At 44.6% G+C, this 12,158-nt stretch overlaps 1 protein-coding gene across 1 annotated transcript in view; it reads right to left on the bottom strand.

The window, feature by feature from the left end:
* Positions 1-5,450, bottom strand: part of Pon2 (paraoxonase 2) — a 33,735-nt gene extending 28,285 nt beyond the window's left edge. Inside the window, exon 1 of the mRNA XM_021164502.2 lies at positions 5,185-5,450. Coding sequence (XP_021020161.2) covers positions 5,185-5,426 — 242 coding nt within the window. The 5' untranslated portion in view covers positions 5,427-5,450. The remainder of the gene's footprint in view (positions 1-5,184) is intronic.
* Positions 5,451-12,158: the final 6,708 nt, after the last annotated feature.

Here is a 12,158-nt window from a genome sequence, read left to right as displayed (position 1 = left end):
TCTTCCCGGGGGAAACTTAGCCAGCTACAGCTCAGTGGGATAAACGACAACTTCAATGACATTTATCCATTGGGGACAAACTTAACGAAAGTGTATCCACTGTTTAGCTAAAACTCAAGTCAAAATTTAAGTGGGCATCCTGGGAGAGAGAAACCACTTGACAGCCAACATCTCATCTTTAATAACTGAACAAACAGAGAGAAGGGACCGGTTAAAGCAAAAGGAGCGCACAGCCCGGGGCCATCTCCTTGCTCTGAAATCCTTTCCTGCAGGGATCTCAGGGCCTGCTGCTTTTTGAAGTAGACCCTGCGAGTCTGAGAGAATGTCACCACACTGCAGGCAGGAGAGTCAGGCTATGCTCCAGTCACATACATGGTCACCATATGCAATATAGAGTGCTCAGCTAAATCTGCCTTTAGTGAAATGGTGTCTCAAACTGCATACTTATTCTAAAATGTGTTAAATGTACATTGTGCTAAAGAATGATGTGGGCTGCTGAGATAGCTCAGTGGATAAAGTGCTTCCTGCACAATCACAGGGACCCGAGTTTCACCCTTAGCATCTGTGTGAAAGTTGGATGCAGAGGACCAGGTCTGAAACCTGTACGGGGAAGGTAGGGACAGGAGGGTCCATGGAGTCTGCTGGTGAGCCAGTGTAGCTGAATCAGTAAGCTCCTGGCTCAATGAGAGACCCTGTTTTTAAACATAATGTAGAAAACAATTGAGGAAGACACCCAATGTTCACCTCTGGCCTCCGTGGGAACATACACACTCATGCACACATATAAATGCATACATGTACAAACATACATATAGGACACACGCACACACAATGATTCTCTGTTAATCTGAAATTCCAACTTAACTGGAAAAACCTGATTGTTTTTTGGGAGGTTGGGGTGGGGGTGGGGCAATCAAACTATATAACATTTCACCCTACGTGCTTGCATCACTCTATTCGGAGTTTCAACTTGCCAATGAAGCCACCAAGTCACCAGCTCCAAAATCATTGCTCATCGAAGTTTATCTTAGCCAGAGCTTTATAAAGAAAGCTTGCACCAAGTTGTAAATTACTTACCCTCCGCACCTCTGCATTCAGTGTGTGCATGTGTGCGTACATTTGCCTGTGTATGTGTGCATTCATGTGCATGGAAGTGTATGTGTGTGTCCATGTGTGTGTCCATGTGTGTGTGTGGGGGGGGGGGTCTATGTGTTGTGGATGTGTGGATATATATACTCATATATACATACAGAAATCCTATGAGGACACTGGGTACCTTCCTCTATTGCTCTCCATCGTACTGCCTAGGGACAGTCTGGCCTTACAGACCCGCATGGCCATGTAGGATTTTTGCATGTGTCCTTTGGGTTCACACTCGGGTCCTCATACTTGCATCACATGCCCTCTACTAGCCATCTCCTCAGTCGCATCCCTGATGGGTATATTTACTTTTTCTTAATTTGTGACTATACCTGTCAATCCAAGAGACTTCAGCTTTGGACCTTAATGTGAATAAGGAAAGGGGGAAGAGTTGACTATTCATCGAGAAATTTTCAGTTTATGGAAACAATGATGGTTTGACCGTCGATGATAACTGAAGGAGTCTAGGAATTTTCATGTCCCATTTTTACTACTGAAAGCTGAGTGGACTGCGCAGAAGCACCTAACTGCAAGAGCCTAAAGAGTGCAGGAAAAAAACACCAATGGACAACACCAAACTGCACAGCGTCTGTCAAATGAAACAAGCGATCAACAGATTTAAGAAACGCCCCCACCGAATGGGAGCATGCATTTGCAATACCATCGCTAACAGCCAGAACAAGTCAGAAACTTGCATTAGCTCACACCTAACTCATTAGCAAACAAAGCAATGCAAACAAACAAAAACCCAACAACCCAGTTTCCAAATAGGCAAACACCCTGAGTGGAGACTTCTTGGAAAAAGATAAATGATGGCCACTGTGGTTATAAAGAAATAACCTACATCCCTGATAATCAGGGAAATGCAAATAAAATGTTCTAAGAGATACAATCTTGCTCTAGTTACAACGACTACTGCCAAAAAGGCAGAAAGCAACAGTGAGCTCATCTCTCCTCTGGAGCTTGAACACATGCTCTGACGTGCACCCACGGACTCAGCATTGAACCACTGCGCCACACACCTTGTTCAGAAAGGCATCCTTTACTTTCTGTGGGTTGAAAGTACTGTGACATTGTGAAACAGAGATGGAGATGCCCTACAACTTGTTAAAGTGTAAGTCTCGTATATGACCAGCAATCCCAGCATGGATATATATCCAAAGGGAGAGAAGTCAGTGCTGAAGAGATACTTGCATCTCAGTAGTTTCTCAGTATACATAACAGGCCCCAAATAGGAACAGCTTAGAGCCCTCCCATCAACAGATAAATGGGAAACAACAATGTGGGGGGACTTATACAACAGATACAGTGAGAGAAAGGGATTGTAGAGGATTGGTGTTGCATATATGTGATTTTCGTACTCAGGAGACTGAGACAAGAAGATTTTCATGACACAGATGCCAGTCTGGGATAGACAAAGAGAGACCCTGTCTTAAAGAGCCAGGAAGGAAGGAAAGAATGAAGGAGAGAGGGAAGGGAAGGAAAGGAAAGGAGAGGGGAGGGAAGGGAAGAAAGAAGTGAAGGAAGCAAGAATGAAAAATGGGAAAATTCACAGACATGAATAGAAGTTGAATATAAAAGTAGTTGCCCCATAGGAAGAACAACAATATGATCTAACCAGTATCTCCAGAGCTCCCTGGGACTAAACCACCAACCAAAGAGTACACATGGTGGGACTCATGGTTCCAGCTGCATATGTAGCAGAGGATGGCCTAGTTGGTCATCAATGGGAAGAGAGACCCTTGGTCCTGTGAAGGTTATACGCCCCAGTGTAGGGGAATGCCAGGGCCAGGAACTGGGAGTGGGTGGGTTGGGGAGCAGGGGGAGGGGGGAGGAGATAAGGAGTTTTGGAGGGGAAACCAGGAAAGGGGATAACATTTGAAATGTAAATAAAGAAAATATCTAATGAAAAAAATAAAAACAGTAGTTACCCAAGGATAAGGCTGAGCCAGTGGCGGCAGTGAGACTGTCCAAAGGGCAGAATGGTCTGATTAGAAGACAGGCAGTGCAGTGACGTGAGCTAATAGTAAGTAGTGTATGCTTCAAACCAGGAAGAAAGAATGCTTAATATTCTCATCTCAATGAAAAGGCAAGTGTTTACGGTGACTGCTGTGCTAATCACTACAGATCTCATTATATATAAAATTAACACCTTAGCCCACAAGTATGTGTGTTTATTATTTATCGATTAAAAACAAAGGCTAGCCTGACCCATCCAATGTGTGGAGAGTCTACAGGAGCAGAAGCATTTCCGTGCCCTGACAATGAAGCCACATTGCCATTCCCTGGCACAGGCATAAGGCTGACTTTCTCCCTGTTCCAGTGCTCCCACCGTGCCCACTTCTCACAGGGCCTTCTTCCTAAGTGAAGCTATGGGACACTGGAATTGCCTTGCAAGATGTGTTATCACTTTGATTTGACTCTCATTCTTGGGGATGCAGTCTGGGTCTCCTTTATCATTCCCAAAGTGTTTTCCCCATGCCTAGTGGCATCTCTCAATGCTTAATGCATACTGTACACGAGGATTGCTAAGAGAGGAGTGTGCTTCGTGTTCTGATTTTGTAGTGTGGTGCTGGGCTGGAATCCCAAGCTTCATGCATTCTGGGCAAGTGCTCTGTCCCTGAGCCACACTGCACATCATTAGCAAAGATCTAAACGTTAAAAAAAATAATAATAAAAAATAAGGGAAGAGGGGAGGGGAGGGGAGGGGAGGGGAGGGGAGGGGAGGGGAGGGGAGGGGAGGGGAGGGGAGGGGAGGGGAGGGGAGGGGAGGGGAGGGGAGGGGAGGGGAGGGGAGGGGAGGGGAGGGGAGAAAGGAAATCTGACTGTCATGCTGGCGTGTGCCTATAATAGTGAAGTCAGGAAACCAAAGAATCCTGAGTTTTGAGACCAGACTGAGCTTCAAAACGGAGGATACACAGCGAGACTTCATCTCAAAACCAAGAATTAATTTAAAATTTAGAAAAGCACTCAAAACCCAAGGCCGATGCCCTATCAGGACCAACTGAATTAGAATGTTTCACATGGTGCTACTTGGACGTCAAGACTACGGGAGATCCCAATATCCAGGCCTCGCTGCTGTGCCCTTCGGGCTTATTTGTACAATGCAAGACTCATAGCAGTTTGCTGCTAAACAACCAATGAGTGCTAGCGCTTCCCTTTTGCCTATTAGAGAGAGGCCCAGTGTCAAGCACACCCTTCAGACTTGCCCGCCTTCCTCATCTGAGTCTATGTTGCCTCCCAGAACGCCTACAGAAGACCTGTCTTTTCTCTTTAACCCTATAAGGAGTTTCATTTTCCTGCCTTGAATAGCTAGTTTCAATAATTCTCCCCTCTCCCGGAACAGAAAGGACTCTATTTAGGGATTCCAATTCTCTACAGGAGCCTGGGGCAGAGGTGTATCTACTACTAGTACTACTGTTCTGGAACACTTTTGCAAAAGTTTATAAAGTTTGAATTGGTAACTTGAAAGTATGATGTCTACCCAGAACAAACAATCGCTCGCTCTGCTTCTGGGACTCTGGTCAATAAATAAGGAAATGATGTAAGAACAGTAGCTGTCTCTCTCAGATCTTTGATCTCCAGGGCCAAGACGGAAACCCTGAAGTTTCCCCAACTATTAATGCTGGGGAGGGATGGGTTCCGGCTGAGCATAACAGCACCAGTGACCTAAAATGAAGCTGTATAATTAGAGCGTCCACGCATGAGTAATGGTTTTGTTTTCAAATTAAAGCACTGGGTTTGCCCTTGGGAAATTTGCAAAGCTCTCTCTTGTCAGTCTAGGCAGAGGAACCTCGGCACCAGCAAAGGCTGGAAAACTTTTTCCCAAAGTGTCTAGGTCTTGGTGGAAGCGGGCTGGGCCGGTTAAACGGAGCACCGGTAGCGATCCGAAGTTCTTCCTTCCATCCGGTTCCCCCCGAACTAAACAAGCTCTCTCTCCAGTTACCTCCCCCCCCTTACCCCCTCCCCCCGCCGCGCGCGCCCCAATCAGCTCGGCCGTCCCAGCCTAGGAACCCGCGACCCCGGACCCTCGGCAGCACCTACCTGAGCGCTAGGAACCGCTCGCCCAGCAGCGCCAGCCCGATGCCCAGCAAACTCAGAGCCACCATCCGGCCCATGGTGCGGGACCGGCCCGCCGTCTGGCTCGGGCCTGACCGGGCAGCGCGGGACGCTGGGCCAGCTCCCCGCCCCGAGCGCGGAGCCGCGCCCGATCCCCGCCCCGAGCGCCGGCTCTGCAGCCCAGGCTCCGCCCGGCGCCTCGGCGGCCTCGGAGCACATCCGCACATGCCCGCGTGGGAACCCAACTGAACTTGATTCCTTTCACAAACACCCCGCCAAGCCTCCGATCCTCGCGCAGCTGCACCTGCTCAGCTCCCTGAAAACTTTAGGGTGGCCTCTGCGGAGTTCTCTTAATTTAGTTAAGTTTGGGCTTGCTTTTTGCTGTTTTGGCCTGGTGTTTGAGGATACTTTCCCCCTCTGTTGTGTTTATTTTTGGCTTTGAGAAGCTAGGAAACAAACTCAGGACTTTGTTCGTATTAGGCTAGCTAATACTGAACCATATCTACAGTCATACAATAGTTTTGTTATTAAACACATACGTGTGTATAACATTTCTATATTTAAATATAAAATATATTTAGATATTAATTATTAAACAACACAGAAAGTATATTAAATATATGAAATCTATTAAAATTGTACTGTTAAATGTTCTTATTGTTTTGATGATAAGGTCTTATATAAGAAGTTAGAGTTGGAATTACATCCTTTTATATTAAGATTTATAGCGGGGCGTGGTGGCACACGCCTTTAATCCCTGCACTTGGGAGGCAGAGGCAGGCGGATTTCTGAGTTCGAGGCCAGCCTGGTCTACAAAGTGAGTTCCAGGATAGCCAGGGCTACACAGAGAAACCCTGTCTCGAAAAACCAAAAAAAAAAAAAAAAAAAAAAATTTATATTAGACTAAAACACCACAAACTCGGGACTCACTGGACTACTAATCAATTTTCTCTTCTTTCTCCCTTTTCATTTTAATACTTATTGATATATACTATAAAAAATATAAAGAGGGAGGGCACTCGCTGAGATTGCGACAGCTACTGGGTATAACTTGAAATCAGTTCCTAATGTTCCCAGGGCTCAATTCCCACCTGCAATCTGTTTGCAGAAGCTACACAGCCAGTTCCCGAGGACCATCCTTCTCTGACAGTGTCTTGTTATTGCAGCTCGAGGTGACCTCGGATTTGAGGCTCTCTTGCCTTGCCCTCGTGAGGATTACCAGCAGATGCTGGCACATCAGGCCAGATTTCTGTTTTGTAACCAACCATTAAGGAAAAGCAGATGCCAGTTTGTACCTGGCCCCTCACCAAAGGGAAAAGAAAGAGATCTTCCTGCTCCACACATCTGTGACCAGCCCTAAGGGACTCTGGGATGTATCCAGTGTCTGATGGAAAGCTAAACAATTGCTCTTTCAAAGTCCCAGAAGATGTACTTTTTATGCACTTTCCATCACAGATAACTTCGCAGAATAACGTTTGTCAGGGCACACAGTTAGGTGAGCAGGATTGCCGACGGGATCAAGTGCACTGAAATGTGATTATTGAAGCGCTTGAAAAGTGAGTTTATGCCACAGGAATACAGTAATGACACAGCCCTTCTCATCTGGGCATGGGACCCACCCTGGGCCCTTACTGGCATCCCTGTGTTAGGTGTGATCTTAGCACAGCAAATCAGAAAGCTCTAGAAGCATTCTTTCAAAGGAAGATAAAGGGCCAGGGCTGGTGACTGACTGGAATCTCACCATGAAGCTAAAACAGAGACTGGAGAATATTGGGTTTAAAACTAGTCTGAACTAGATAAAAGGCTGAAGAAAAAAATTCAAATGAGGTTAGATATGTTATTTAAAGATACATGTAACAACTGTAGTGACAACTATTGCTTCCTTTGGTAGCAAAAATTTTTAGTAGTTTCTTACCTTCATAAATGAAAGAAATGCAAAATTTCTTTTCAAATCAATGTTTTTTTCATTTCATCCAAAATTATCAACAGCTCTGAACTAACTAACCTACTTATTTGTGTTTTTCTTCCCTTTCTAAGTATCCTGCCTCTAAAATATGCCCTTGGATCCTTTAAATCATCCACGAGCCTCTTAAGTGAAGAGATCCAACTTGGGATGTTGCTTCTGACTGACTGCATAGACAGGTATTGAATTTTACCATCTGAGGCATGAATCATCAGGAGAAATCTTGCAGATACCATCTGTCTTAGTTAGGGTTTTACTGCTGTGAACAGACACCATGACCAAGGTAAGTCTTATAAAAAAACAACATTTAATTGGGGCTGGCTTACAGGTTCAGAGGTTCAGTCCATTATCATCAAGGTGGGAGCATGGTAGTATCCAGGCAGGCATGGTGCAGGAGCTGAGAGTTCTATGTCTTCATCCAAAGGCTGCTAGTGGAAGACTGACTTCCAGGCAACTAGGGTGAGGATCTTATACCCACACCCACAGTGACACACCCATTCCAACCAGGTCACACTTATTCCAACAAGGCCACACCTTCAGATGGTGCCACTCCCTGGTCCAAGGATATACAAACCATCACATTCCACTCCCTGGTCCCCATAGACTTGTTCAAAAACATGAGTCTATGGGGGCCATACTTAAACATAGCATAATGCAAAATGTATTTAGTGCAACTTTCAAAGTCCTCATAGTCTATAGCAGTTGCAACAATGTTAAAAGTCCAAAGTTCAAGGTCTCTTCTGAGATTCATTCAACTTAATTAACTGTAATCCCCAAAGCAAGGCAGGAAACCAGCTGGGCAAACTCCAAACTCTGCATCTCCATGGCTGATGTCAAAGTGATCTTCAGATATCCACTCCTTTTTCATCTTTTTTGACTGCAACAAACTGCTTTCTCCTGGGTTGGTTCTACTCCCTGTTAGCAGCTTTCCTCAGCATGTATCCCATGGCTCTGGCATCTTTAACATCTTTGAGTCACCAAGGCAATTTCAATGTCACAGCTTCTTGTTTCAGTGTCTGGGATTCCACTTTATCTTTTGGATTCCTCCTAAGGGCTGGCATCACTTTTCAATCTTTGCCCTCTGTAGCACTCTGAGCTCAGGTTGATCCACTCCACTACGGCTGCTGTTCTTGGTGATCACTCCATGGTACTGACATCTCCAATACACTGGGGTATTCAACACCAACTAGGCTTCACCAATAGCCTCTCATAGGCTCTCTTCAGGGTGCCAAGCCTTAAATCCTTTGCATGGCCCCTTCAGTCCTGGGCCATCAACTACAGCTGAGGCTTAACCTTCTCCAATGGCCTTCCCTGGCCTCTCACAGTGCTAAGCCTCAGCTTCTCTCCATTATCCCTTCATTCCTTCACAAGCAGTACCACCTGAGTGACTCTTACACATTACCAAGTCCAGCCGCAGCATGAGGTACAACCTCGGGTATCTCTGGAACACAGCTTCTTTGTGCTCCCAGCAAACAATTTTCAGAAGATTTCACCTCAGTGATGCTGGTCTCTTCTTAATCACTGCTAATTCCTTAGCTCCAGCTACCCAGCATCAATTTTCCCAGTAGTTTCTTCCATTCTTAACTCTAGAGCCAGAGCCATGTGGCTAAAGCTGCCGAGTTCTGCTGCTTACAGGAACTAGAACATTATCCCCTTGTACTATTACATTATCACTAGCTTTATGTTTTCTAAATCCTTCACTGCCTAAGCTTGGCTATCCTGGTTCTTGCTCTGTAGATTGACCTTGAATGCAGAGATCAGCATGCCTGTCTCCTGAGATTAAAGGTGTGTACCACCATGCCTGGATTTAATTTAGCTGGGTAGGATCTTGCCCCAAGGTCCCACTCCCTTAATCTGTTATCTCCTAGAACACAGGAATTTGTTCCACTTCACTTCCTGGTACCCCTTTAATACTCAAACCATATATTTTATATTTTTCCTTTCTAAGCTTACTATGCTTATTCAAACTTCTCTTCATAAGACTTAACCAGAGAACAAAGTCTCTGCTGGGCTTTTTTGAAACTTCTTTTGTCAATGCAATTAATCCAAGTCTCTTCACCTTAGCCTCAGGCAAACTTTTCAGACAAGGGTAAAAAGTAGCCATAGTCTTCACCAAAATACCACAAAAACAGTCTTTATGCCACATTCTGAAATTCTTCTCCTTTGAAATCTCTAGGGCCAGATCAACACAGTTCAAATTACTCCCAGCAAAAAAGTCTTCCATATTCCTACTAGGATGACCAATTAAGCCCCATTTAAAGCATTCCACTGCTTTCCAAATCCAAAGTCCCCAAATCCACATTCTTTCAAATAAAAGCATGGTCAGGCCTATCACAGCAATACCCCACTCCTGGTACCAACTTCTGTCTTAGTTAGGGTTTTACTGCTGTGAACAGACACCATGACCAAGGTAAGTCTTATAAAAAAACAACATTTAATTGGGGCTGGCTTACAGGTTCAGAGGTTCAGTCCATTATCATCAAGGTGGGAGCATGGTAGTATCCAGGCAGGCATGGTGCAGGAGCTGAGAGTTCTATGTCTTCATCCAAAGGCTGCTAGTGGAAGACTGACTTCCAGGCAACTAGGGTGAGGATCTTATACCCACACCCACAGTGACACACCCATTCCAACCAGGTCACACTTATTCCAACAAGGCCACACCTTCAGATGGTGCCACTCCCTGGTCCAAGGATATACAAACCATCACACCATCAAAGTTTAGGACGGTGTGGTGCTATTACCTAAGTTCCTGGCTTAAGGTTGAGAGTTTGCTCTAGGATTCCTGACTCATCTGAGAGGTATATAAAAGTATGCCTCATGTACTGTGAGACATGCCTCTGGTACTGTGGGGCAAGAGCCGGGCAAAGTGCCTCCCCACGAGTTCTAAAGTTAAGGAAAGATCATGAAGTTTTGAAATCCGGTGCTATTCTTAATGCCTTGGGAGACACCATTAAGTGGAGTGTTATAGTAATTCTCACCAAGTCCAGACTTGCCCTAACAGTGTTTCCCGACAACAGCTGAAAGACAGAAATCCACTGGCTGGCTTCAGTCAACACCAGCCTCTGATGACTTCTTTTTCTGGGAACACCGGTCTGAAGTTCCGCACACCCCTCCGAGTATCTGAGGGAATTCATGCTTTCCTTATTTAGTTTGAAAGACTGTTGGTTTTAAAAGTAATATGTCTTTGTACTTCCACGTGTGCAGGTGTCCATGGAGGCAGGAAGAGAGCATTGGATCCCCTTGAGTGGAGTCAGCCATCCAACCTGTATGCTCAGAAAGAACCGCAAGTGCTCTTGAGCATTGAGTGACTCCATCCGAGCCCTGCTTTGATTCTGTTAGCAGAGCCTGTCAGGTGAGGACCACTCTGTACTCCGCACATGAGCAGTGCAGGTCATCGCACTTTCTGATGATGTTGCAAGGTGAAGCAGCTTCTCTCGAAGAACTTATACACAACCATTGGGCTAACTACCACCATCATATTTATATGACATAAAAAACTCAGCTATTCTACTGCAAGAATGCTAGATTAATAATTGAGTTTCTTGAATAACTTAGCTGTCTTTCGGATTTGGGGGGCTTACGGGGCAATAACAAGAATGCAAAGCCTTGTTTTGTGTGGTTTCTGACTGTGGAGTAACTGAGTCACTCAGCACAAATCAAACTTGTTTCGGAACCTGCTTGATGTGTGTGGATGCTCCATTTCCAACAGTGTTTCTCAGTGGGGTGACTGGTTTGTAATTAGAAAATTGCTGTTCAAAAAATGACACCTTTTAATCAAGGCTCCTCAGCTTTGTGTAGGAAAGGACAGGTTTTTCGTTGCCTTTGTAAAATACAATGAAAGTGAATTCCTGGGGACTAAAGTAAAATCTCAGGCATCTAAAACACAAGCCCATATCTTTCACCATATACAGCATTCCCATAACAGACCCTCAACATCCACTCTTAGCTTTCCATGCCTCCCTCACTGCGGACCACAGTGGTCCACAGACTGCGGGGTCCTGGCAGCACTCTGCCTTTCCTGAGTAGACTTACGGTGTTTTGCTTCTTTGTGACTTTTGTGGTCCTTTGGAGAGTATTGTCCCATGTACAATACTGAAAGTTTGTGGAGAGGGCCTCACCGTTATGATCATTTTGTGTAACAGGTGACAGGAGTTGATTACTCACAACCTGTTTTTTTTTCTGTCCTTTCCTTGCCCATGTTTCAAGAAAGGAGACAGATGTTTGTGTATGTATGAATGTGAGAGAGTGCCCATGCATGCTCATGTGTGTGTGTGCACACACACCACAAGTCCATTGAAGAAATATTATAAATAGGTGGTTATTATAGCAAGAGAAACACTTGTCTTCTTGGTATTTCACTCCAGAGTTTCTTAAAGGGTGAAGAGTCTCTTTCATCAGCCTGGCTATTTTCCAATACATTAAAAAAGCAAAGCCCAATGTGCTTGAATCTTGGGTTCTATCCCTAACACTGGGAAAAATAAGAAAAGAAAATAAGTAATGCCATAGCAGAGCATGAAGATGGTCACATCATATTTTACAATATTTATAATCAACAAATTACTACAGGCATATTGTTACTGTCTAGGGGTCTGGATCACATTCATTTTCTTTGATAGTTAAAAAATTAAAAGGAAGGAAAAATTTTGAACACAACAGGTAATAGCAGAGAAAGTCTCAAATGCAGGAGTCAAATCAGCTGATGGGGAAAGGCTAGTTTAGGGTAAGGACACGCATACACACACACAGACACACACACACATAAATACACACAAACATACACATACATACACACATATGCACACATATATATACTTGCACACACACAAACATACACACACAAACATATATACACAAACACACACATATACATACACTATACACACAACTACATATACAAACATATACACACATACACACATATACACACATGCACACATATATACACACATATACACATACACACACATGCATATATACACAAACAGCAAGGCACACA

Source organism: Mus caroli, unplaced genomic scaffold (assembly GCF_978045245.1).
Source record: "Mus caroli unplaced genomic scaffold, Mus_caroli_1 scaffold_7, whole genome shotgun sequence".
NCBI classification, from domain to species: Eukaryota; Metazoa; Chordata; class Mammalia; order Rodentia; family Muridae; genus Mus; species Mus caroli.
This window is presented reverse-complemented; position numbering and strand designations above follow the sequence as displayed.